This window comes from Xyrauchen texanus, chromosome 40 (assembly GCF_025860055.1).
Source record: "Xyrauchen texanus isolate HMW12.3.18 chromosome 40, RBS_HiC_50CHRs, whole genome shotgun sequence".
In the NCBI taxonomy this organism is placed as follows: Eukaryota; Metazoa; Chordata; class Actinopteri; order Cypriniformes; family Catostomidae; genus Xyrauchen; species Xyrauchen texanus.
Window position 1 is genome coordinate 21095171 of NC_068315.1, and position 27720 is coordinate 21122890.

Consider the following 27720-nt stretch of genomic DNA (forward strand, 5'->3'; position numbering starts at 1 on the left):
TAGAAGATGGAGTGGTCTCCCGGCAAGTTTTGGGGAGTGCTTGGGGTTACTGCTATTATTACATGTCCTCCTCCATTCGAGTCAAAGCCTGCCCAGGCGGTTACTATGTCTACGAATTTGTAAAACCACAATATTCATGTTCAGCGTACTGCACAGGTACTTTGGCTTGGTATAAAATGTTGGTCTTATTAAATATTCCACAGGTTTAATCAGTTTTCATTCATGTGTTAATTTTCCTTCTGCTTAGATATCAGCACTCTGTCCCAGACAGAATTCTCAACAAATCCAACCATGGTGACCAAATTCAGCACGCCCTTGTGTAAGTGACCAGAGAGTCGACAAATGAACAATACTCTGAACATATTCATGAACTAATGGCCACTCTCATATTCAGGGAGTTTGCCACATACACATGTACATCATCTTGTATTGTTATCTGTACAAGAGTTATTGTTTTGTCCCAGATTAAAACTGCATCAGGAATGAAAGTAGAACAAACTTTTTATGAATTATTTTTAATGTCAGATATTGTACATAAATGTTGCATTCTTAATGAAAATGCGTTTTTTTTCTTAACAGCTACTATCAACACCAATTCTGACCCGTGCTATAACTACAAAAGTCTTGATAATGAATGGAGAAGCACACGCAGTTACTGGAGTATACAACATGATGACACCATTGCTGAATGGGACGGCTGGTATCGACTGTTTATTAATGGGATGAGTGCTGAGATGCCTGAGTGGTGTCTGAATGATATGACATGTGGTGGTTACAGCCCTCTATGGCTTGGTGGCTCTCATCCACGTCTAGAAGACGGAGTTGTTACTCTTGAAGTCCATGGCAGCTCTCGATACCAGCAGTGCAGTTCCTACAGATCCAATCCAATCCAAGTCAAAGCGTGTCCTGGCGATTATTATGTCTATGAACTTACCAAACCAAATGTGGCAATCCCAGCCCCTGTATATTGTGCAGGTCCAGTCATTACCCTTTATATTTATAATCTTATTTTTAACATTTATCTATTGATGCCTTGAATACTTTTAAAACAACAAAAAGCTGAAGTTTGTAACTGTCAGCTATTCTGGCTCTACAAGTTAAATGTGATTTACTTATATATAAAAATGACTTTTTTTTAATTGCTCTATTTAATCACATGATTACATTTTTATTTACAGTTGCTTTTAACAGTCCGAGTGTCGACCCCTGTGACAGCTACACCAGTCTGGATGAGTTTTGGAGATCCCCCAGCTATACTTACTATTCCTATTATTATTATTACTATTCAATGTGTGATTATAATGTCAACTGGAATGGCTGGTACAGACTCTTCTCTCAGGGTCAGAGTGCTCAGATGCCTGAGTCATGTGTAACTTCTGGCTCGTGTGGCACTTCTCATCCGTTGTGGCTCAGTGGCACTCACCCACAGCTGGAAGATGGAGTGGTCACCCGACAAGTCTGTGCTTCTTCATGGGGTGACTGTTGCGGTTACAGGTCCCATCCAATACAAGTGAAAGCCTGTCCGGGGAATTACTATGTCTATGAGTTTGTCAGTCCAACATTCTGTTCAGCGTACTGTGCAGGTAGACACAATTATTCATGTACCATGACTGACTGTTTGATATGGTTTATAAATTGTATTACTGAAGGTAATATAAAAAACTCTCCCCTTCGCAGAGGTTAGAAGTCTAAACCCCTCAACAACAACAACAACAACAACAACAACAACAGAGACAACAACAATCACAGAGTCCACTTCATCTCTGCCCATCACAACCACTGGTAAAGCACTCATCCATTTACTTCAACTGGCATCAGAGCATTCTCTCTCTCTTTTTTTCTAAAACACACTTTCACTAATTAATTAATGTTTACAATTAATTTCACAACTAAACAAATGTGTAGAGCTCTTAAGTAACTGTTTTGATATAAAGTTTGTTTTTTACATTTGAAAATGTAAAAATAAGCGTTACGCTTGTTCAAAGGCAAAAGGTTTTGCATTTAATTTTTTTAAATAAAATTGTCAAAGAGCCGTTGAGAGTACACATGTAAAATCTTTTTCTTTAAGGCACTTTAGTGACATTTTGAAGGTTATTTCTGAGAATAACACCACAATTTTGCATTAAGTCCCTGTCGTTTAGGCACCAAGAGCTCTAAATGTAGGTTTATTGATTAGTTTTAGTTGATATTCACTGAGATATATATATATATATATATATATATATATATATATATATATATATGTTATAATCTTTTATTCATGTGCATGGATGATCATTTTTAAGATGCATTTGCAGTTTGTTTTTATTTTGATGAATGCATGAAATTTGATAGATGTAGTTACAAAACATTTTGAAAAAAATATCTCTTAAGTTATCTAATATTTATTTCATACATTTCCATTTCACATGTATAAGTACAGGATTTCCCAACTGTGGGTTGGAGTGGAACTGCAGGGGCAATTGTAGGGGATTTGTGAGATTGTGATTGAAATTTCAATGTGAATTCCAGATATTTATTTATACTTATTTATATACAGGATGTTTTGTGTGTTGTTCCGTGCACTCCTGCGACAAATAATATATGTATACTCCTGTAAAAATGGAATTTGAACTTTTTGTATACTGTAATGCAACATGACACCAAATTTAACTCTGCCATGAACATTAATTTAGGAAATAGAAGACTGTACATTTCTATTCATTTTTTGATGACAGCTACTTTGGACAGCCTCATTTATGATCCTTGTGACAACTTTACGTCTCTGGATCGTCCCTGGAGAGCCACAAACGAAAGTGGATTGTATATTTGTGATGAAAATTTCTCCTGGGATGGATGGTACCGACTTTTCTACAATGGAAAGAACATCCATATGGCAGAAAACTGTGTTAGTTCATACAGCTGTAACGCTTACATGAGTCTGTGGCTCAGTGGTGGTCACCCTCATATAGAAGATGGAGTGGTCTCCCGGCAAGTTTTGGGGAGTGCTTGGGGTTACTGCTATTATTACATGTCCTCCTCCATTCGAGTCAAAGCCTGCCCAGGCGGTTACTATGTCTACGAATTTGTAAATCCACAATATTCATGTTCAGCGTACTGCACAGGTACTTTGGCTTGATATAAAATGTTGGTCTTATTAAATATTCCACAGGTTTAATCAGTTTTCATTCATGTGTTAAATTTCCTTCTGCTTAGATATCAGCACTCTGTCCCAGACAGAATTCTCAACAAATCCAACCATGGTGACCAAATTCAGCACGCCCTTGTGTAAGTGACCAGAGAGTCGACAAATGAACAATACTCTGAACATATTCATGAACTAATGGCCACTCTCATATTCAGGAGTTTGCCACATACACATGTACATCATCTTGTATTGTTATCTGTACAAGAGTTATTGTTTTGTCCCAGATTAAAACTGCATCAGGAATGAAAGTAGAACAACATTTTTATGAATTATTTTTAATGTCAGATATTGTACATAAATGTTGCATTCTTAATGAAAATGCGTTTTTTTTTCTTAACAGCTACTATCAACACCAATTCTGACCCGTGCTATAACTACAAAAGTCTTGATAATGAATGGAGAAGCACACGCAGTTACTGGAGTATACAACATGATGACACCATTGCTGAATGGGACGGCTGGTATCGACTGTTTATTAATGGGATGAGTGCTGAGATGCCTGAGTGGTGTCTGAATGATATGACATGTGGTGGTTACAGCCCTCTATGGCTTGGTGGCTCTCATCCACGTCTAGAAGATGGAGTTGTTACTCTTGAAGTCTATGGCAGCTCTCGATACCAGCAGTGCAGTTCCTACAGATCCAATCCAATCCAAGTCAAAGCGTGTCCTGGCGATTATTATGTCTATGAACTTACCAAACCAAATGTGGCAATCCCAGCCCCTGTATATTGTGCAGGTCCAGTCATTCCCCTTTATATTTATAATCTTATTTTTAACATTTATCTATTGATGCCTTGAATACTTTTAAAACAACAAAAAGCTGAAGTTTGTAACTGTCCGATATTTATGGCTCTACAAGTTAAATATGATTTACTTATATATAAAAATGACTTTTTTAAATTGCTCTATTTAATCACATGATTACATTTTTATTTACAGTTGCTTTTAACAGTCCGAGTGTCGACCCCTGTGACAGCTACACCAGTCTGGATGAGTTTTGGAGATCCCCCAGCTATACTTACTATTCCTATTATTATTATTACTATTCAATGTGTGATTATAATGTCAACTGGAATGGCTGGTACAGACTCTTCTCTCAGGGTCAGAGTGCTCAGATGCCTGAGTCATGTGTAACTTCTGGCTCGTGTGGCACTTCTCATCCGTTGTGGCTCAGTGGCACTCACCCACAGCTGGAAGATGGAGTGGTCACCCGACAAGTCTGTGCTTCTTCTTGGGGTGACTGTTGCGGTTACAGGTCCCATCCAATACAAGTGAAAGCCTGTCCGGGGAATTACTATGTCTATGAGTTTGTCAGTCCAACATTCTGTTCAGCGTACTGTGCAGGTAGACACAATTATTCATGTACCATGACTGACTGTTTGATATGGTTTATAAATTGTATTACTGAAGGTAATATAAAAAACTCTCCCCTTCGCAGAGGTTAGAAGTCTAAACCCCTCAACAACAACAACAACAACAACAACAGAGACAACAACAATCACAGAGTCCACCTCATCTCTGCCCATCACAACCACTGGTAAAGCACTCATCCATTTACTTCAACTGGCATCAGAGCATTCTCTCTCTCTTTTGTTTCTAAAACATACTTTCAATTTTACATGAATTTGAACTTTTTGTATACTCTAATGCAACATGACACCAAATTTAACTCTGCCATGAACATTAATTTAGGAAATAGAAGATTGTACATTTCTATTCATTTTTTGATGACAGCTACTTTGGACAGCCTCATTTATGATCCTTGTGACAACTTTACGTCTCTGGATCGTCCCTGGAGAGCCACAAACGAAAGTGGATTGTATATTTGTGATGAAAATTTCTCCTGGGATGGATGGTACCGACTTTTCTACAATGGAAAGAACATCCGTATGGCAGAAAACTGTGTTAGTTCATACAGCTGTAACGCTTACGTGAGTCTGTGGCTCAGTGGTGGTCACCCTCATATAGAAGATGGAGTGGTCTCCGGCAAGTTTTGGGGAGTGCTTGGGGTTACTGCTATTATTACATGTCCTCCTCCATTCGAGTCAAAGCCTGCCCAGGCGGTTACTATGTCTCACGAATTTGTAAATCCACAATATTCATGTTCAGCGTACTGCACAGGTACTTTGGCTTGATATAAAATGTTGGTCTTATTAAGTATTCCACAGGTTTAATCAGTTTTCATTCATGTGTTAAATTTCCTTCTGCTTAGATATCAGCACTCTGTCCCAGACAGAATTTTCAACAAATCCAACCATGGTGACCAAATTCAGCACGCCCTTGTGTAAGTGACCAGAGAGTCGACAAATGAACAATACTCTGAACATATTCATGAACTAATGGCCACTCTCATATTCAGGGAGTTTGCCACATACACATGTACATCATCTTGTATTGTTATCTGTACAAGAGTTATTGTTTTGTCCCAGATTAAAACTGCATCAGGAATGAAAGTAGAACAAACTTTTTATGAATTAATTTAAATGTCAGATATTGTATATAAATGTTGCATTCTTAATGAAAATGTGTTTTTTTTTCTTAACAGCTACTATCAACACCAATTCTGACCCGTGCTATAACTACAAAAGTCTTGATAATGAATGGAGAAGCACACGCAGTTACTGGAGTATACAACATGATGACACCATTGCTGAATGGGACGGCTGGTATCGACTGTTTATTAATGGGATGAGTGCTGAGATGCCTGAGTGGTGTCTGAATGATATGACATGTGGTGGTTACAGCCCTCTATGGCTTGGTGGCTCTCATCCACGTCTAGAAGACGGAGTTGTTACTCTTGAAGTCCATGGCAGCTCTCGATACCAGCAGTGCAGTTCCTACAGATCCAATCCAATCCAAGTCAAAGCGTGTCCTGGCGATTATTATGTCTATGAACTTACCAAACCAAATGTGGCAATCCCAGCCCCTGTATATTGTGCAGGTCCAGTCATTCCCTTTATATTTATAATCTTATTTTTAACATTTATCTATTGATGCCTTGAATACTTTTAAAACAACAAAAAGCTGAAGTTTGTAACTGTCAGCTATTTATGGCTCTACAAGTTAAATATGATTTACTTATATATAAAAATGACTTTTTAAATTGCTCTATTTAATCACATGATTACATTTTTATTTACAGTTGCTTTTAACAGTCCGAGTGTCGACCCCTGTGACAGCTACACCAGTCTGGATGAGTTTTGGAGATCCCCAGCTATACTTACTATTCCTATTATTATTATTACTATTCAATGTGTGATTATAATGTCAACTGGAATGGCTGGTACAGACTCTTCTCTCAGGGTCAGAGTGCTCAGATGCCTGAGTCATGTGTAACTTCTGGCTCGTGTGGCACTTCTCATCCGTTGTGGCTCAGTGGCACTCACCCACAGCTGGAAGATGGAGTGGTCACCCGACAAGTCTGTGCTTCTTCATGGGGTGACTGTTGCGGTTACAGGTCCCATCCAATACAAGTGAAAGCCTGTCCGGGGAATTACTATGTCTATGAGTTTGTCAGTCCAACATTCTGTTCAGCGTACTGTGCAGGTAGACACAATTATCCATGTACAATGACTGACTGTTTGATATGGTTTATAAATTGTATTACTGAAGGTAATATAAAACTCTGCCCTTCTCAGAGGTTAGAAGCCTAAACCCCTCAACAACAACAACAACAACAACAGAGACAACAACAATCACAGAGTCCACTTCATCTCTGCCCATCACAACCACTGGTAAAGCACTCATCCATTTACTTCAACTGGCATCAGAGCATTCTCTCTCTCTTTTTTTTCTAAAACACACTTTCAATTTTACATGAATTTGAACTTTTTGTATACTCTAATGCAACATGACACCAAATTTAACTCTGCCATGAACATTAATTTAGGAAATAGAAGATTGTACATTTCTATTCATTTTTTGATGACAGCTACTTTGGACAGCCTCATTTATGATCCTTGTGACAACTTTACGTCTCTGGATCGTCCCTGGAGAGCCACAAACGAAAGTGGATTGTATATTTGTGATGAAAATTTCTCCTGGGATGGATGGTACCGACTTTTCTACAATGGAAAGAACATCCATATGGCAGAAAACTGTGTTAGTTCATACAGCTGTAACGCTTACGTGAGTCTGTGGCTCAGTGGTGGTCACCCTCATATAGAAGATGGAGTGGTCTCCCGGCAAGTTTTGGGGAGTGCTTGGGGTTACTGCTATTATTACATGTCCTCCTCCATTCGAGTCAAAGCCTGCCCAGGCGGTTACTATGTCTACGAATTTGTAAATCCACAATATTCATGTTCAGCGTACTGCACAGGTACTTTGGCTTGATATAAAATGTTGGTCTTATTAAGTATTCCACAGGTTTAATCAGTTTTCATTCATGTGTTAAATTTCCTTCTGCTTAGATATCAGCACTCTGTCCCAGACAGAATTCTCAACAAATCCAACCATGGTGACCAAATTCAGCACGCCCTTGTGTAAGTGACCAGAGAGTCGACAAATGAACAATACTCTGAACATATTCATGAACTAATGGCCACTCTCATATTCAGGGAGTTTGCCACATACACATGTACATCATCTTGTATTGTTATCTGTACAAGAGTTATTGTTTTGTCCCAGATTAAAACTGCATCAGGAATGAAAGTAGAACAAATTTTTTATGAATTAATTTAAATGTCAGATATTGTACATAAATGTTGCATTCTTAATGAAAATGCGTTTTTTTTTCTTAACAGCTACTATCAACACCAATTCTGACCCGTGCTATAACTACAAAAGTCTTGATAATGAATGGAGAAGCACACGCAGTTACTGGAGTATACAACATGATGACACCATTCATGAATGGGACGGCTGGTATCGACTGTTTATTAATGGGATGAGTGCTGAGATGCCTGAGTGGTGTCTGAATGATATGACATGTGGTGGTTACAGCCCTCTATGGCTTGGTGGCTCTCATCCACGTCTAGAAGACGGAGTTGTTACTCTTGAAGTCCATGGCAGCTCTCGATACCAGCAGTGCAGTTCCTACAGATCCAATCCAATCCAAGTCAAAGCGTGTCCTGGCGATTATTATGTCTATGAACTTACCAAACCAAATGTGGCAATCCCAGCCCCTGTATATTGTGCAGGTCCAGTCATTCCCCTTTATATTTATAATCTTATTTTTAACATTTATCTATTGATGCCTTGAATACTTTTAAAACAACAAAAAGCTGAAGTTTGTAACTGTCAGCTATTTATGGCTCTACAAGTTAAATATGATTTACTTATATATAAAAATGACTTTTTAAATTGCTCTATTTAATCACATGATTACATTTTTATTTACAGTTGCTTTTAACAGTCCGAGTGTCGACCCCTGTGACAGCTACACCAGTCTGGATGAGTTTTGGAGATCCCCAGCTATACTTACTATTCCTATTATTATTATTACTATTCAATGTGTGATTATAATGTCAACTGGAATGGCTGGTACAGACTCTTCTCTCAGGGTCAGAGTGCTCAGATGCCTGAGTCATGTGTAACTTCTGGCTCGTGTGGCACTTCTCATCCGTTGTGGCTCAGTGGCACTCACCCACAGCTGGAAGATGGAGTGGTCACCCGACAAGTCTGTGCTTCTTCATGGGGTGACTGTTGCGGTTACAGGTCCCATCCAATACAAGTGAAAGCCTGTCCGGGGAATTACTATGTCTATGAGTTTGTCAGTCCAACATTCTGTTCAGCGTACTGTGCAGGTAGACACAATTATCCATGTACCATGACTGACTGTTTGATATGGTTTATAAATTGTATTACTGAAGGTAATATAAAACTCTGCCCTTCTCAGAGGTTAGAAGCCTAAACCCCTCAACAACAACAACAACAACAGAGACAACAACAATCACAGAGTCCACCTCATCTCTGCCCATCACAACCACTGGTAAAGCACTCATCCATTTACTTCAACTGGCATCAGAGCATTCTCTCTCTCTTTTTTTTTCTAAAACACACTTTCAATTTTACATGAATTTGAACTTTTTGTATACTCTAATGCAACATGACACCAAATTTAACTCTGCCATGAACATTAATTTAGGAAATAGAAGATTGTACATTTCTATTCATTTTTTGATGACAGCTACTTTGGACAGCCTCATTTATGATCCTTGTGACAACTTTACGTCTCTGGATCGTCCCTGGAGAGCCACAAACGAAAGTGGATTGTATATTTGTGATGAAAATTTCTCCTGGGATGGATGGTACCGACTTTTCTACAATGGAAAGAACATCCATATGGCAGAAAACTGTGTTAGTTCATACAGCTGTAACGCTTACGTGAGTCTGTGGCTCAGTGGTGGTCACCCTCATATAGAAGATGGAGTGGTCTCCCGGCAAGTTTTGGGGAGTGCTTGGGGTTACTGCTATTATTACATGTCCTCCTCCATTCGAGTCAAAGCCTGCCCAGGCGGTTACTATGTCTACGAATTTGTAAATCCACAATATTCATGTTCAGCGTACTGCACAGGTACTTTGGCTTGATATAAAATGTTGGTCTTATTAAGTATTCCACAGGTTTAATCAGTTTTCATTCATGTGTTAAATTTCCTTCTGCTTAGATATCAGCACTCTGTCCCAGACAGAATTCTCAACAAATCCAACCATGGTGACCAAATTCAGCACGCCCTTGTGTAAGTGACCAGAGAGTCGACAAATGAACAATACTCTGAACATATTCATGAACTAATGGCCACTCTCATATTCAGGGAGTTTGCCACATACACATGTACATCATCTTGTATTGTTATCTGTACAAGAGTTATTGTTTTGTCCCAGATTAAAACTGCATCAGGAATGAAAGTAGAACAAATTTTTTATGAATTAATTTAAATGTCAGATATTGTACATAAATGTTGCATTCTTCATGAAAATGCGTTTTTTTTTCTTAACAGCTACTATCAACACCAATTCTGACCCGTGCTATAACTACAAAAGTCTTGATAATGAATGGAGAAGCACACGCAGTTACTGGAGTATACAACATGATGACACCATTGCTGAATGGGACGGCTGGTATCGACTGTTTATTAATGGGATGAGTGCTGAGATGCCTGAGTGGTGTCTGAATGATATGACATGTGGTGGTTACAGCCCTCTATGGCTTGGTGGCTCTCATCCACGTCTAGAAGACGGAGTTGTTACTCTTGAAGTCCACGGCAGCTCTCGATACCAGCAGTGCAGTTCCTACAGATCCAATCCAATCCAAGTCAAAGCGTGTCCTGGCGATTATTATGTCTATGAACTTACCAAACCAAATGTGGCAATCCCAGCCCCTGTATATTGTGCAGGTCCAGTCATTCCCCTTTATATTTATAATCTTATTTTTAACATTTATCTATTGATGTCTTAAATGCTTTTAAAACAACAAAAAGCTGAAGTTTGTAACTGTCAGCTATTCTGGCTCTACAAGTTAAATGTGATTTACTTATATATAAAAATGACTTTTTTAAATTGCTCTATTTAATCACATGATTACATTTTTATTTACAGTTGCTTTTAACAGTCCGAGTGTCGACCCCTGTGACAGCTACACCAGTCTGGATGAGTTTTGGAGATCCCCCAGCTATACTTACTATTCCTATTATTATTATTACTATTCAATGTGTGATTATAATGTCAACTGGAATGGCTGGTACAGACTCTTCTCTCAGGGTCAGAGTGCTCAGATGCCTGAGTCATGTGTAACTTCTGGCTCGTGTGGCACTTCTCATCCGTTGTGGCTCAGTGGCACTCACCCACAGCTGGAAGATGGAGTGGTCACCCGACAAGTCTGTGCTTCTTCATGGGGTGATTGTTGCGGTTACAGGTCCCATCCAATACAAGTGAAAGCCTGTCCGGGGAATTACTATGTCTATGAGTTTGTCAGTCCAACATTCTGTTCAGCGTACTGTGCAGGTAGACACAATTATTCATGTACCATGACTGACTGTTTGATATGGTTTATAAATTGTATTACTGAAGGTAATATAAAAAACTCTCCCCCTTCGCAGAGGTTAGAAGTCTAAACCCCTCAACAACAACAACAACAACAACAACAACAACAGAGACAACAACAATCACAGAGTCCACTTCATCTCTGCCCATCACAACCACTGGTAAAGCACTCATCCATTTACTTCAACTGGCATCAGAGCATTCTCTCTCTCTTCTTTTTTTCTAAAACACACTTTCACTAATTAATTAATGTTTACAATTAATTTCACTACTAAACAAATGAGTAGAGCTCTTAAGTAACTGTTTTGATATAAAGTTTGTTTTTTACATTTGAAAATGTAAAAATAAGCGTTACGCTTGTTCAAAGGCAAAAGGTTTTGCATTTAATTTTTTTAAATAAAATTGTCAAAGAGCCGTTGAGAGTACACATGTAAAATCTTTTTCTTTAAGGCACTTTAGTGACATTTTGAAGGTTATTTCTGAGAATAACACCACAATTTTGCATTAAGTCCCTGTCGTTTAGGCACCAAGAGCTCTAAATGTAGGTTTATTGATTAGTTTTAGTTGATAGTCACTGAGATATATATATATATATATATATATATATATATATATATATATATATATATATATATGTTATAATCTTTTATTCATGTGCATGGATGATCATTTTTAAGATGCATTTGCAGTTTGTTTTTATTTTGATGAATGCATGAAATTTGATAGATGTAGTTAAAAAACATTTTGAAAAAATATCTCTTAAGTTATCTAATATTTATTTCATACATTTCCATTTCACATGTATAAGTACAGGATTTCCCAACTGTGGGTTGGAGTGGAACTGCAGGGGCAATTGTAGGGGATTTGTGAGATTGTGATTGAAATTTCAATGTGAATTCCAGTTATTTATTTATACTTATTTATATACAGGATGTTTTGTGTGTTGTTCCGTGCACTCCTGCGACAAATAATATATGTATACTCCTGTAAAAATGGAATTTGAACTTTTTGTATACTCTAATGCAACATGACACCAAATTTAACTCTGCCATGAACATTAATTTAGGAAATAGAAGACTGTACATTTCTATTCATTTTTTGATGACAGCTACTTTGGACAGCCTCATTTATGATCCTTGTGACAACTTTACGTCTCTGGATCGTCCCTGGAGAGCCACAAACGAAAGTGGATTGTATATTTGTGATGAAAATTTCTCCTGGGATGGATGGTACCGACTTTTCTACAATGGAAAGAACATCCATATGGCAGAAAACTGTGTTAGTTCATACAGCTGTAACGCTTACGTGAGTCTGTGGCTCAGTGGTGGTCACCCTCATATAGAAGATGGAGTGGTCTCCGGCAAGTTTTGGGGAGTGCTTGGGGTTACTGCTATTATTACATGTCCTCCTCCATTCGAGTCAAAGCCTGCCCAGGCGGTTACTATGTCTACGAATTTGTAAAACCACAATATTCGTGTTCAGCGTACTGCACAGGTACTTTGGCTTGATATAAAATGTTGGTCTTATTAAATATTCCACAGGTTTAATCAGTTTTCATTCATGTGTTAAATTTCCTTCTGCTTAGATATCAGCACTCTGTCCCAGACAGAATTCTCAACAAATCCAACCATGGTGACCAAATTCAGCACGCCCTTGTGTAAGTGACCAGAGAGTCGACAAATGAACAATACTCTGAACATATTCATGAACTAATGGCCACTCTCATATTCAGGGAGTTTGCCACATACACATGTACATCATCTTGTATTGTTATCTGTACAAGAGTTATTGTTTTGTCCCAGATTAAAACTGCATCAGGAATGAAAGTAGAACAACATTTTTATGAATTATTTTTAATGTCAGATATTGTACATAAATGTTGCATTCTTAATGAAAATGCGTTTTTTTTTTTCTTAACAGCTACTATCAACACCAATTCTGACCCGTGCTATAACTACAAAAGTCTTGATAATGAATGGAGAAGCACACGCAGTTACTGGAGTATACAACATGATGACACCATTGCTGAATGGGACGGCTGGTATCGACTGTTTATTAATGGGATGAGTGCTGAGATGCCTGAGTGGTGTCTGAATGATATGACATGTGGTGGTTACAGCCCTCTATGGCTTGGTGGCTCTCATCCACGTCTAGAAGACGGAGTTGTTACTCTTGAAGTCTACGGCAGCTCTCGATACCAGCAGTGCAGTTCCTACAGATCCAATCCAATCCAAGTCAAAGCGTGTCCTGGCGATTATTATGTCTATGAACTTACCAAACCAAATGTGGCAATCCCAGCCCCTGTATATTGTGCAGGTCCAGTCATTCCCCTTTATATTTATAATCTTATTTTTAACATTTATCTATTGATGTCTTAAATGCTTTTAAAACAACAAAAAGCTGAAGTTTGTAACTGTCAGCTATTCTGGCTCTACAAGTTAAATGTGATTTACTTATATATAAAAATGACTTTTTAAATTGCTCTATTTAATCACATGATTACATTTTTATTTACAGTTGCTTTTAACAGTCCGAGTGTCGACCCCTGTGACAGCTACACCAGTCTGGATGAGTTTTGGAGATCCCCAGCTATACTTACTATTCCTATTATTATTATTACTATTCAATGTGTGATTATAATGTCAACTGGAATGGCTGGTACAGACTCTTCTCTCAGGGTCAGAGTGCTCAGATGCCTGAGTCATGTGTAACTTCTGGCTCGTGTGGCACTTCTCATCCGTTGTGGCTCAGTGGCACTCACCCACAGCTGGAAGATGGAGTGGTCACCCGACAAGTCTGTGCTTCTTCATGGGGTGACTGTTGCGGTTACAGGTCCCATCCAATACAAGTGAAAGCCTGTCCGGGAATTACTATGTCTATGAGTTTGTCAGTCCAACATTCTGTTCAGCGTACTGTGCAGGTAGACACAATTATTCATGTACCATGACTGACTGTTTGATATGGTTTATAAATTGTATTACTGAAGGTAATATAAAAACTCTCCCCTTCGCAGAGGTTAGAAGTCTAAACCCTCAACAACAACAACAACAACAACAACAACAACAGAGACAACAACAATCACAGAGTCCACTTCATCTCTGCCCATCACAACCACTGGTAAAGCACTCATCCATTTACTTCAACTGGCATCAGAGCATTCTCTCTCTCTTTTTTTCTAAAACACACTTTCACTAATTAATTAATGTTTACAATTAATTTCACTACTAAACAAATGAGTAGAGCTCTTAAGTAACTGTTTTGATATAAAGTTTGTTTTTTACATTTGAAAATGTAAAAATAAGCGTTACGCTTGTTCAAAGGCAAAAGGTTTTGCATTTAATTTTTTAAATAAAATTGTCAAAGAGCCGTTGAGAGTACACATGTAAAATCTTTTTCTTTAAGGCACTTTAGTGACATTTTGAAGGTTATTTCTGAGAATAACACCACAATTTTGCATTAAGTCCCTGTCGTTTAGGCACCAAGAGCTCTAAATGTAGGTTTATTGATTAGTTTTAGTTGATATTCACTGAGATATATATATATATATATATATATATGTTATAATCTTTTATTCATGTGCATGGATGATCATTTTTAAGATGCATTTGCAGTTTGTTTTTATTTTGATGAATGCATGAAATTTGATAGATGTAGTTAAAAAAACATTTTGAAAAAAATATCTCTTAAGTTATCTAATATTTATTTCATACATTTCCATTTCACATGTATAAGTACAGGATTTCCCATCTGTGGGTTGGAGTGGAACTGCAGGGGCAATTGTAGGGGATTTGTGAGATTGTGATTGAAATTTCAATGTGAATTCCAGTTATTTATTTATACTTATTTATATACAGGATGTTTTGTGTGTTGTTCCGTGCACTCCTGCGACAAATAATATATGTATACTCCTGTAAAAATGGAATTTGAACTTTTGTATACTCTAATGCAACATGACACCAAATTTAACTCTGCCATGAACATTAATTTAGGAAATAGAAGACTGTACATTTCTATTCATTTTTTGATGACAGCTACTTTGGACAGCCTCATTTATGATCCTTGTGACAACTTTACGTCTCTGGATCGTCCCTGGAGAGCCACAAACGAAAGTGGATTGTATATTTGTGATGAAAATTTCTCCTGGGATGGATGGTACCGACTTTTCTACAATGGAAAGAACATCCATATGGCAGAAAACTGTGTTAGTTCATACAGCTGTAACGCTTACGTGAGTCTGTGGCTCAGTGGTGGTCACCCTCATATAGAAGATGGAGTGGTCTCCGGCAAGTTTTGGGGAGTGCTTGGGGTTACTGCTATTATTACATGTCCTCCTCCATTCGAGTCAAAGCCTGCCCAGGCGGTTACTATGTCTACGAATTTGTAAAACCACAATATTCGTGTTCAGCGTACTGCACAGGTACTTTGGCTTGATATAAAATGTTGGTCTTATTAAATATTCCACAGGTTTAATCAGTTTTCATTCATGTGTTAAATTTCCTTCTGCTTAGATATCAGCACTCTGTCCCAGACAGAATTCTCAACAAATCCAACCATGGTGACCAAATTCAGCACGCCCTTGTGTAAGTGACCAGAGAGTCGACAAATGAACAATACTCTGAACATATTCATGAACTAATGGCCACTCTCATATTCAGGGAGTTTGCCACATACACATGTACATCATCTTGTATTGTTATCTGTACAAGAGTTATTGTTTTGTCCCAGATTAAAACTGCATCAGGAATGAAAGTAGAACAACATTTTTATGAATTATTTTTAATGTCAGATATTGTACATAAATGTTGCATTCTTAATGAAAATGCATTTTTTTTCTTAACAGCTACTATCAACACCAATTCTGACCCGTGCTATAACTACAAAAGTCTTGATAATGAATGGAGAAGCACACGCAGTTACTGGAGTATACAACATGATGACACCATTCATGAATGGGACGGCTGGTATCGACTGTTTATTAATGGGATGAGTGCTGAGATGCCTGAGTGGTGTCTGAATGATATGACATGTGGTGGTTACAGCCCTCTATGGCTTGGTGGCTCTCATCCACGTCTAGAAGACGGAGTTGTTACTCTTGAAGTCTATGGCAGCTCTCGATACCAGCAGTGCAGTTCCTACAGATCCAATCCAATCCAAGTCAAAGCGTGTCCTGGCGATTATTATGTCTATGAACTTACCAAACCAAATGTGGCAATCCCAGCCCCTGTATATTGTGCAGGTCCAGTCATTCCCCTTTATATTTATAATCTTATTTTTAACATTTATCTATTGATGCCTTGAATACTTTTAAAACAACAAAAAGCTGAAGTTTGTAACTGTCAGCTATTTCTGGCTCTACAAGTTAAATATGATTTACTTATATATAAAAATGACTTTTTTAAATTGCTCTATTTAATCACATGATTACATTTTTATTTACAGTTGCTTTTAACAGTCCGAGTGTCGACCCCTGTGACAGCTACACCAGTCTGGATGAGTTTTGGAGATCCCCAGCTATACTTACTATTCCTATTATTATTATTACTATTCAATGTGTGATTATAATGTCAACTGGAATGGCTGGTACAGACTCTTCTCTCAGGGTCAGAGTGCTCAGATGCCTGAGTCATGTGTAACTTCTGGCTCGTGTGGCACTTCTCATCCGTTGTGGCTCAGTGGCACTCACCCACAGCTGGAAGATGGAGTGGTCACCCGACAAGTCTGTGCTTCTTCATGGGGTGACTGTTGCGGTTACAGGTCCCATCCAATACAAGTGAAAGCCTGTCCGGGGAATTACTATGTCTATGAGTTTGTCAGTCCAACATTCTGTTCAGCGTACTGTGCAGGTAGACACAATTATCCATGTACAATGACTGACTGTTTGATATGGTTTATAAATTGCATTACTGAAGGTAATATAAAACTCTGCCCTTCTCAGAGGTTAGAAGCCTAAACCCCTCAACAACAACAACAACAACAGAGACAACAACAATCACAGAGTCCACCTCATCTCTGCCCATCACAACCACTGGTAAAGCACTCATCCATTTACTTCAGCTGGCATCAGAGCATTCTCTCTCTTTTTTTTTCTAAAACACACTTTCACTAATTAATTAATGTTTACAATTCATTTCACCACTAAACAAATGAGTAGAGCTCTTAAGTAACTGTTTTGATATAAAGTTTGTTTTTTACATTTGAAAATGTAAAAATAAGCGTTACGCTTGTTCAAAGGCAAAAGGTTTTGCATTTAATTATTTAAAATAAAATTGTCAAAGAGCCTGTAACGTGGCAGATGAGGAGTGGGATCTAAACGCAGTTTAATGGAAAAACAAAAGATGAACAGGTTAACTCAGAGAAACAAAAACACAGGGAACAAATAAAACATCCACGATGGGAAACAGAAATATAAACAAGAGAAAACATCCACAAAGGGCACAGGCAGCAACACATTCAAGGACATACATTACATTTAACAACTGACAATGAATGAACAAACAACAAGGCTTAAATACACAAAGGATAATGATTAAATGAAAGACAGGTGAGAAAAATTTATGAGGGCAGGGAATTATGGGAAGTGTAGTCTGGGACAGATGACACGGGACAAACACAGGGCAGACAACAGTGAATCGTGACAGAGCCATTGAGAGTACACATTTAAAACATGTTTTTCATTTTATTTTGATGAATTTATAAGAATACCATGAATTTTGTAACATGAAGTCACTAATCTCTTCATTTATTGAATGAAGAGATTACCTTGAATTTCCTTTTCACATGCTTTAAACCAGGGTTCACTTTCAAACATTTGCTTGGTAACTGACTATGGGAAATGCTTCAGGCATGATAGACAAGGGAATCCTCAATTACCCCCCATCTGTCTGAAGGGCAAACCAATCACAGCTATAATAAGGAGCCCACCCCTTCCTATATAAACTGCTGTGAAGCCCTAAAATGGCATTCATACTCTCTTCTCCATGAAGACTTAACTTAGCATCAGGGCTGCACTACGTTCAGTTCATAAACCAACCATTAAGGATAAAGTTGTCGAACATAGCAAAGTCAAATTTGTTGTGGATTTCTCCGCTTTTCACTAAGAAACGTAACTTCGGTTTGATTAGTGGTGTCTCCGGAGCTGGCTAGCGCATTCAGGCAAGTTCGTTTTTGAAATGACTCACCATGTCTGTGTCCAAAGGTGCTGTGGGGAAGAGAAAAGATACTCCTTTCCACATTTGATCGGCGGCATGTTTTAGGCAGATATTTGCACCCCATGTGCACCGCGTGCAATGGCGTAAGTCATGCCCAGGCAGGCAGGTCATTCTGCCACAGTAAACGCCTTCTGTTTTGATTGGCTAACATCATGCAAACCATTCGGAAGAGAATATACCAGCTCCAAAACAATAAAAAACAAAATTTCAGAGTTTACACATAACGCATACCAAACACATGGAATCCAAAATGTATTAAACTGCTCTCTAAAGCACAGCAGCACCATAAACAATCAAACAGTCGTTACATCTGAAACATTCATGATTTGAATTTTGAAACTTACAGTTTTGCAGTTGGGTCCAATAGTGTTTTTAACTGCCCCACCCTTTAATAACAGTTCCACTGCAAAGCTTGAATCATATTGTGACTGGTTCACAAACAATCCATACTGATATGAGCCAAAAACACTTGTTATACACGCTGAAATGAGCCGAACACACATACACTCCACACTGGAATATGTTGAACACACATCCATATGACACATTCATATACTGTAGTTCAGTGCATGGTGAAACATGATGCACACACATTCAGTATCATCCTGCACTGAGCGAGAACTTTGCTAAACTTCAGGCACTATTTCCTGATGTTGGGATTCTTCAACAGAGGCCAAAGCAGAGACTCTGGTCTCCACAGGCGCAAAATCTCACATCTTCCATTGTCTGTTTAATCTGGATGAGATGCGATTCTCTGAGCCAGCAGCAGCAAAATGGAGCACAACAGATACATTTTTAAAAGATGAGCTTGTACCGTTCTTAAACTGTGGCGCACATTTCCAGAAACACATCAAAACGTTAAAAGATGTCAACGTAGTGCATGTCTACATAGACTAACAATTAAAAATACCCATATACAACTACTGACTGTCTGATCTAGTTTGTATTTGAAAATGACTGATAGGAGTACAAAAATGTTGCCCTTTTCAGAGGTTAAAAGCCTAAACCCCTCGACCACTTCAGCAACTACAACAACAACAACAACAACAGAGAAAACAACAATCACATGGTCCACTACATCTATGCCCATCACAGCCACTGGTAAAGGACACTACTTAACTGGCCTTAGAATGCTCACAAAAGTTTTTTTTTTTTGGCCACACATAGGGAAGACCGGTGCTAGTTGTCACAGTTAGTTCGTTTCTGTAGAGACACAAATCTTAAAGACTTGGTTACAAAACACTGTTGATCATTTCCACCATTATTGCCCAGGACAAAATATACAGTTCATATATAACACATGTTGACCATTTGTGACAACATCCCCCCATGGTGTGTGATATCACAATGAAACCTGCCATTTGTGAAGTAAATGTTTGAAATCAGCATAAAAACACTGCTAGAGAATTTGACATTTTGACCTTAAAGTTACCAAGGATAGAACCTTTTTGACAACTTTGCAGTTTGACAACTAGCCCCAGTCTCCACTATACTGTATATTAAGCAAAAACGTATTCATTTTTATCACATATTTCACAACTGCACCTTAGCCATAACAGACCCATGTGCTGAGCTCAATTGCACTGATGACGAATGGTGTGGGGAGAAAGATGGATTCTATGGTTGTTTATGTAAAGAGAACCATCCCCGACCTGACCCTGACTATTATGGTATGATTAATAAATAAAACAGTACATACTTTTTATTTTTATTCTTTTTCTTCAATACTATTTGCTTTTTTTCCTATTAACTTGTACATGACATCTAATTTTTATCTTCTTGTTTTCTCAGATTCCATTGAAATTTGTGAAAGCAGTTCTGGTTCCCTCTCTCTGTCCCGTTGTCAGCTTTTTGAGGATGGTTTTCCTGCTGAAAATCTACACCTCAGTGATGCTAACTGCAAAGGAACTGTCCAGCATGGCAGAGTGGAGTTCCATTTTGATAGCAATGACCACCTCTGTGGTACAAATCTTGTGGTAGGCTATAATCAATTTCCATACAGTCTAATAGTCTCTCATATCTTTTCACAAAATTCAAAGACTAATTCTGGTTGAATGAACACTGCTTATTCTGAATTACACACATGATCACGTACAACCCTCCCAATGATTAATCGAAAGGTTTTTATTTTCCACACAGCAGTATTGCTTTTACAACACCACTCAGATTCAAATTATGCTGAATTTTTAATATATTATATCACTACTATGCAGGCTAATGGTACACACTTTATCTATGAGAATGTTATTTTGGGTGAGGTGGAATCAACTCAACTCATCAGCAGGAAGAGACATCTGAAGTTGCCTTTCTCCTGTATATATTCTCAAAGCCAAACATTTTCAATGAATGTGCAAATCAATCCTCTGGAAAGGTAGGACTCACTTCGGAGGACGTACTACTTAAATTATTACTGGTGAAAACACAAATCTCTGCTCTGTTCTAAAACATAGTGAGCTGCCTACGTAGTCAGTATTTTAGGCATTATAAGCACACTAAAATCAAAACGTAAACTTATTAATGCTGCTTTGTTACTTTGTTTTGCTCCTTGGCTCATTTTGCCTTATTACCCAAAAGATACCTGGTTTTGCTCAAATTCTAAACCACCAGTGCATGTATCATTCACAGAGAAGGCATCCTTAGAATGCATCACAACAAGTTCTTTGAGAAACACAATCCAAGATGGCGAACAAAGCGAGAGAAATGTTGACTATAAATAAACATAGGAAATATTTCATTTAATAGCTAAAAATAATAGAAATATTTCTGTGTAGTGAATTATTTTTATTTTACCCAATGTTTGTTTTAAATTTTATATGCTTATTAGAGTATCTTTACTTTTTAATTGTAATCTGGTACAGATTACAAATTACAAATCTAAAAATTGAAGTCAGTAATGTAATCTCTTAGATTATATTTGAAGGTAATCTAATTTGATTGCTTTTGGATAATTTTTTTACTACTTCTGACCTAATTCTTGTTTAATTTATGTCATATTGGAAAAGCTTGTGCCATTTTGACATATATGATATGATATGATTCTTGTGTGTTTAACTATTTAGTCTATTTTTTCAGTTTCAAATGAAATAAAGGCACTTAAAATGTTCTTCTGAAATGTTGGCATTACAAACAGCATCCAAACAGCAACAGATCGGACTAGTTATATTCGTGAATCAACGTCTTAAAAGTTGTAGCACAAACGCATTCATGTAAATATTTGAAGCTGAGTACAAAAGTATTTCGCGAAACTAAAACTAACTTTAACACAGAAATGTAATTGGTTTGGCATTTATGTGTGAATTACAGTTTCATCTTCAATGTAATTATGGCTAGTAGGCCCTACATTTCTGACCATGAAATGTGACAAAAAAAAAAAAAAAAAAACCTGACCATAACCTACATCTAAAATTAAAAAAAATCTAAAAAATAAAATAAAATCTAAAAACCCCAGCCTTTAATCTATCCCAACTTTTACCATACAGCTGTCTGCAGGTCTGAAGGCAGCTCACTAGGTTTTGGAATAGAGCTACATATCCATAAAACATGTAGTTGAGTTTAATATATATATAAATGCAATATTATAAACAATATATATATTGTTTATAATATTGCATCTGTTAATAAATATTTCGATTTGTGGTAAACAATTGCATAATATTTGCTCTGCATATTTCAACAGCATTTTGCACAGGACGATTCCTGCTGGTCAAGGCACATATAAAGTCAGGGTTGTTCCATATCAGGATCCTGAGTTTTCCCAACCTTTCACTGGTAGTGTGAATGTGGAGGTGAATCAGCTGATTTTTGTGGAAGTTCTCGTGGATGGGATTGATGGCCAACAGTTTGCAATGCTGATTGACGCATGTTGGGCAACACCTGTGAATGACCCTCATTATCATGTCCGCTGGGACCTCATTGTTGGAGAGTAAGAGACTATGCTTTTTTTGCCAACTAACAGACAACTACATTTATAGGGCAACGTTTCTTATGAGGATAAAACATTTTGATACTTTCTTTTAATCAGGTTTTCATTTTTATCTCATCTAAACATTTTAAAACAAGCATTGCTGATACGATTGCATATGGCCTGATTTACATTCATGAGGCCTGTGGCAAAATTTAAAAATGAATGGGTTCTTTCAAATTCTTTTGTTTCCCATGCATAGTTATTGAAGTTTATGATATTAACAGTATTGTCTAAATATTCTCAGGTGCCCCAATCCAAAAGATGACACAGTGGATCTGCTGCAGAATGGTGTGTCCACATCAGGTCGTTTCTCCTTCAGAATGTTTGCATTCACTGCAGACTCTTATAAGATTTTCCTGCATTGTTCTGTTCACCTTTGCCTTCTGAAAAACAATGACTGCCTACCGGTGAGTTTGTGAAACTTCTCTAATCCATGATTCACATTAATATTTCTTGTTTTCACTGATGTGGATGGAACAGGATTGAATAGCTGAGACAGTTTTCAACAAAATTATTTACAAGTTGTAAATCGATGTAATATCTAAAATGGAACATTGAATACTTATTTTGGAAAAAGAAAAATCAGGTTTGTTACAGTACTCAGAGAAGCCTATATACATATAGAAGATTATAGTTCTGCTTTGTTGGCCAATATATCCTAATTTTGACCTCAAAAATAGGAAACAGTTTGTAAGTTGATAGGGTTAAAACTTTCAAGAATGAGACATACAGTTGACCCAAAGAGTATTACGAGACTTACACAACAAAAACAATTATGAATGTCATTGCTATATATAACAAAATATCAAACCAAGTGGCACTTATTCTAAAGAAAGAAATGTATTAGATTTAAAATCATAAAATTATAAGGTACTGTATGCTGTTCGAAATTAAGATGTATTTGGTCCCTTTCTGTTGTCAACATGTTAATGGAATGTGTCTATACAGTTAAAGTGATGAACCACAACTATGGATACTCTGCTAGGGCACCTGTGTGAACTTGAGGGGAGCTAACTTCATATATCCACTAAAAACCACCTTGGGGGGGCCTGGGAAGGTCAGCAAGTAAAGACACTGACTGCCACCCTTGGAGTCACGAGTTTGAATCCAGGGTGTGCTGAGTGACTCCAGCCAGATCTCCTAAGCATCCAAATAGGCCCGGTTGCTAGGGAGGGTAAAGTCACATGGGGTAACCTCCTTGTGGTCGCTATAATGTGGTTCTCGCTCTCAGTTGGGCACGTGGTGAGTTGTGCGTGGATGCCGTGGAGAATACCGCGAAGCCTCCACACACGCTAAGTCTCCGTGGTAACACACTCAACAAGCCACGTGATAAGATGCATGGATTGATGGTCTCAGACGTGGCAGATGGGGAGGCAACTGAGAATCGTCCTCCACCACTCAGATTGAGCGTATTGGGAATTGGGCATTCCAAATTGGGGAATTTTATATAAAAATGTTTGCAAAAATGGCTCAAAAAAGTTTGTTGCAACCCGCATCTCAGTATAACATTCCGAGATGATATTCTTATCACCACAATTGTACAGAGCGGTTATCTGAGTTACCGTAGACTTTGACTAATCGAACCAGTCAGGCCATTCATTGACCTGTTGACCTAGATAATCGCATGAATGATTGTTTATGCCAGATGAGCTGGTTTGATTATTTCTGTAACTGCTGATCTCCTGGGATTTTCACACACAACAGTCTCTAGAATTTACTCCGAATGGTGCCAAAAACAAATAATATTCAGTGAGCGGCAGTTCTGTGGACGGAAATGCCTTGTTGATGAAAGAGGTCAACAGAGAATGGCTAGAATGGTTTAAACTGACAAAGTCTACGGTAACTCAGATCACCACTCTGTACAATTGTGGTGAGAAGAATATCATCTAAGAATGCTATTCTAAGATGTGGGTTGGTGCTGTTTTGGTGACACCTTGGGAACCTACACAATATTAGGCAGGTTGTTTTAATGTTGTGGCTGATCGGTGTATATATTGTTCTGAATAGACTACTTTATATTATCTCAAAATAATAAATTATTATCTTGAAATTTTTGTTTTGTTTGACGTGGCGGAAAAAGGCTTCCATAAATTTATTTTAAGTCTGCTCTCGGTAAATTGTGTGTCGAAGTGACTTACATTGGCTTATAGTGACACCTAGTGGGCTCTGTTTTGACTTACCAAAGCATTGTAGAGTGGTGGTGGCGTAGTGGGCTAAAGCACATAACTGTTAATCAGAATGTTGCTGGTTCGATCCCCACGGCTGCCACCATTGTGTCCTTGAGCAAGGCACTTACTCCAGGTTGCTCCGGGGGGATTGTCCCTGTAATAAGTGCACTGTAAGTCGCTTTGGATAAAAGCGTCTGCCAAATGCATAAATGTAAATGTAAATTCACTATGGACTTGTGGCAGGGTGGAGGGCAGGGCGGGTCGTGATTCCATACACCCTGCCCCTAATTTGGAGCCGACAGAGAGAGAGAGTATGGGCAGCTGTCCGACACCTGTTTGTGCATTTGTCTTTTTGGTTAAGTTTATCATTACAATATAATTTATATTGTCAAGCTGGTTCTTGCATCCACCTTTCCATTGAACTGTGTTACACTGGTGCCGAAATCCTCTCTCTCTAGCACTGCGGTCTCCGGTCGCCTTTATCCCGGCCAGGTGTGCGGAATCACAATCCAGCCCCGCACTCTGCCCATACACAGCACTGTAAGCCAGGATTAATTTAATCATTGAATGAAAGTGTCCTGTAACTTTTGCATAACTTTTTTATGTCAAAATACGTTCTACTTTCCCTGTTTATTGTTTACTGACAACATTAAGTAAGCCATTCGTGGGTTTACATCCCTCAAAAGTATAAACCCTAAATCAAAACAGTAGATGTTTATATTTTGTGCGGCCTGCTCAGCTCCACCCATCCCTCTTTCTATCTCAGCCTATAGCATGTGTTTGGGGCATTGCTACTTGAATTTGCTTTTCAGCTGGGAGAATATGAACAACCATGGCTGAATTGTAAAGAGGAAAATAAATTTAGATTAATCTACAGATGATAAAGCCAAAATTAGAAGACTTGCTAAAAGACTCAAGGGAATTAGCTAGCCATAGAAGAGACAAAGAACAGAGTAAACAAGAGTAAACTTTGCCACATTTAAAAGGTGGAAGACACACACCACCAATGATGTGATCACTCTGGCAAATGGGATCGGCAATAACAAGATTGCCCTATTTTTGAAATTCCATTTGGAGCCATTAGTAGTGCAGAAATTACACACTTCATCTTTAAACAAGTAGTATTCAGCCCCTGCCCCATGTGGTATAAAAGAGGTTTTATAAGGTTACTGATATGAACTCTTCATCTCACATGAGTGGTCATGATTTCATACATATATTTCAATATTACTATTAATTTCTTAAATGAGAAAAAAAAGATTCTGAGTGTACCTTTAAGTGTGGCTAAAGTGTCTAAAAGCTTTTTGGGGCCACTGTACATAGGTAGAAAGGAGGAGGTGTTTCTTCAGATTGTTTACATACTGAACCTCTGCAGATGGATATAATGATCTTTTGTCCATTGAACACCAAATATGAATCAGAGTTATTGTCACTCTTAGACTCAAGATTAAACCTGGCTTCTACAATATTGGCAGCAGCAAGCAGTAGATTGTGGTTATTTTCCTGAAATCTAGGTGACCTCCCATAGTAATTACAATTCCCCCCAAAATTAGCCGTTGATTCGTAAGGATTGAATAGATGAATCAAATACGAGAAATACAAACATTTTATTATAATGGACACATCCTGTTGCAACATGCGTGGTTGAAAGCATGATAATAGATTGTTAAGATACTGTCTTCTGCTATTTTGGGACTATTCTGTTAATATTTTCAAACTTTTTGGAATTTAAAACAAACTTGCTTATATATTGTTTTTATTTAGCACTGTAACCCTGGTCACCAGAGGAGAATACCCAGGTCTGTGGATTTCCATGACACAGCTTCCATAACTATGGGTCCTCTGATCTGGTCTGATAGGAAACCTGGTAAGAATTTTCCATTTTAAATATTACTTATGTGATCTTTATTCATTATATACTGTACACTGATCAGCCACAACATTAAAAGCAAGTGAATAACCTAGATTATTTTGTTACAATGGCACCTGTCAAGGGGTGGGATATATCAGGCAGCAAGTGGACAGTTAGTTCTTGAATTTCATGTGTTGGAAGTAGGACAAATGGGCAAGCATAAGCGTGAGTGACTTTGACAAGGGCCATATTGTGATGCCTAGACGACTGGGTCAGAGTGTCTCCAGAACGGAAGGTCTTGTGGGGTGTTCCCTGTATGCAGCGTTTAGTACCTACCAAAAGTGGTCCAAGGAAGGACAACAGGTGAACCAGTGACAGGGTCATGAGCGCCCAAGGCACATTTGATGCACGTGATGTGCGAAGGCTAGCCCATCTGGTCCGATCCCACCGAAGAGCTACTGTTGCACAAATTGCAGAAGGAAGCCAGCAGAGGCAGTGTGATGCTCTGCGCAATGTTCTACTGGGAAACCTTGGGTCCTGGCATTCATGTGGATGTTACTTTGACAAGTACCATCTACCTAAAGATTGTTGCAGACCATGTACACCCCTACATGGTAACGGTATTCCATGATGACAGTGGCCTCTTTCAGCAGGCTAATACGCCCTGCCACAATGCAAAAATTATTCAGGAATGGTTTAAGGAACATAACAAAGAGTTCAAGGTGTTGACTTGGCCTCCAAATGGCCTCCAAGGTGTTGATCTCAATCCGATTGAGCATCTATGGGATATGCTGGACAATCCATGGAGGCCCCACCTCAAAACTTACAGGACTTAAAGGATCTGCTGCTAACGTCTTGGTACCAGATACCACAGGACACCTTCAGAGGTCTTGTTGTGTCTATGCCTCGAAGGGTCAGAGCTGTTTTGGCAGCACGAGGGGGACCTACACAATATTAGGCAGGAGGTTTTAATGTTGTGGCTGATCGGTGTATATCAACATTAAACATCACTATATTACAATATATCTGTTCACAGATTCATAGGTCACAGACCAAGTGACGGTGTCCAGGACCTCAGTTCTGTGTGGTTCTTTGATGGCTTTGCTTGTTTCTCTCTGTCAAGACCTTGTTTTAGTATTTTCCCACAAATAGTAGGAAACTTTTTAGATAGATCTGGTTGAATTATACACTGTACATTTATCATAACATATATCATTAGTGTGATGGCCATAGTTTGTTTACTTACAAAGCCTCACTATCTGAAAAATTACTTGATATTATTAAATTGTGATTATTATTATAATTTGTTTATTTATTAATTTTTTTCTGAATGTGACATTCTTGATTATTCTTGATTATTA

The 27720-nt window shown here is 38.1% G+C and overlaps 1 protein-coding gene across 1 annotated transcript; it reads left to right on the top strand.

Moving 5' to 3' along the window:
• On the top strand, positions 1-27720 carry LOC127633196 (uncharacterized). Its single transcript, XM_052112062.1, is given in 20 exon segments — positions 1-156; positions 248-319; positions 580-975; positions 1179-1583; positions 1678-1782; positions 7119-7505; positions 7597-7668; positions 7930-8325; positions 8528-8616; positions 8619-8931; positions 9024-9116; positions 17103-17195; positions 19366-19476; positions 19926-20045; positions 20167-20351; positions 20589-20746; positions 22052-22297; positions 22584-22746; positions 26272-26374; positions 27396-27720. Coding segments are annotated over 20 exon segments (3609 nt in total). The 5' UTR covers positions 1-62; the 3' UTR covers positions 27404-27720.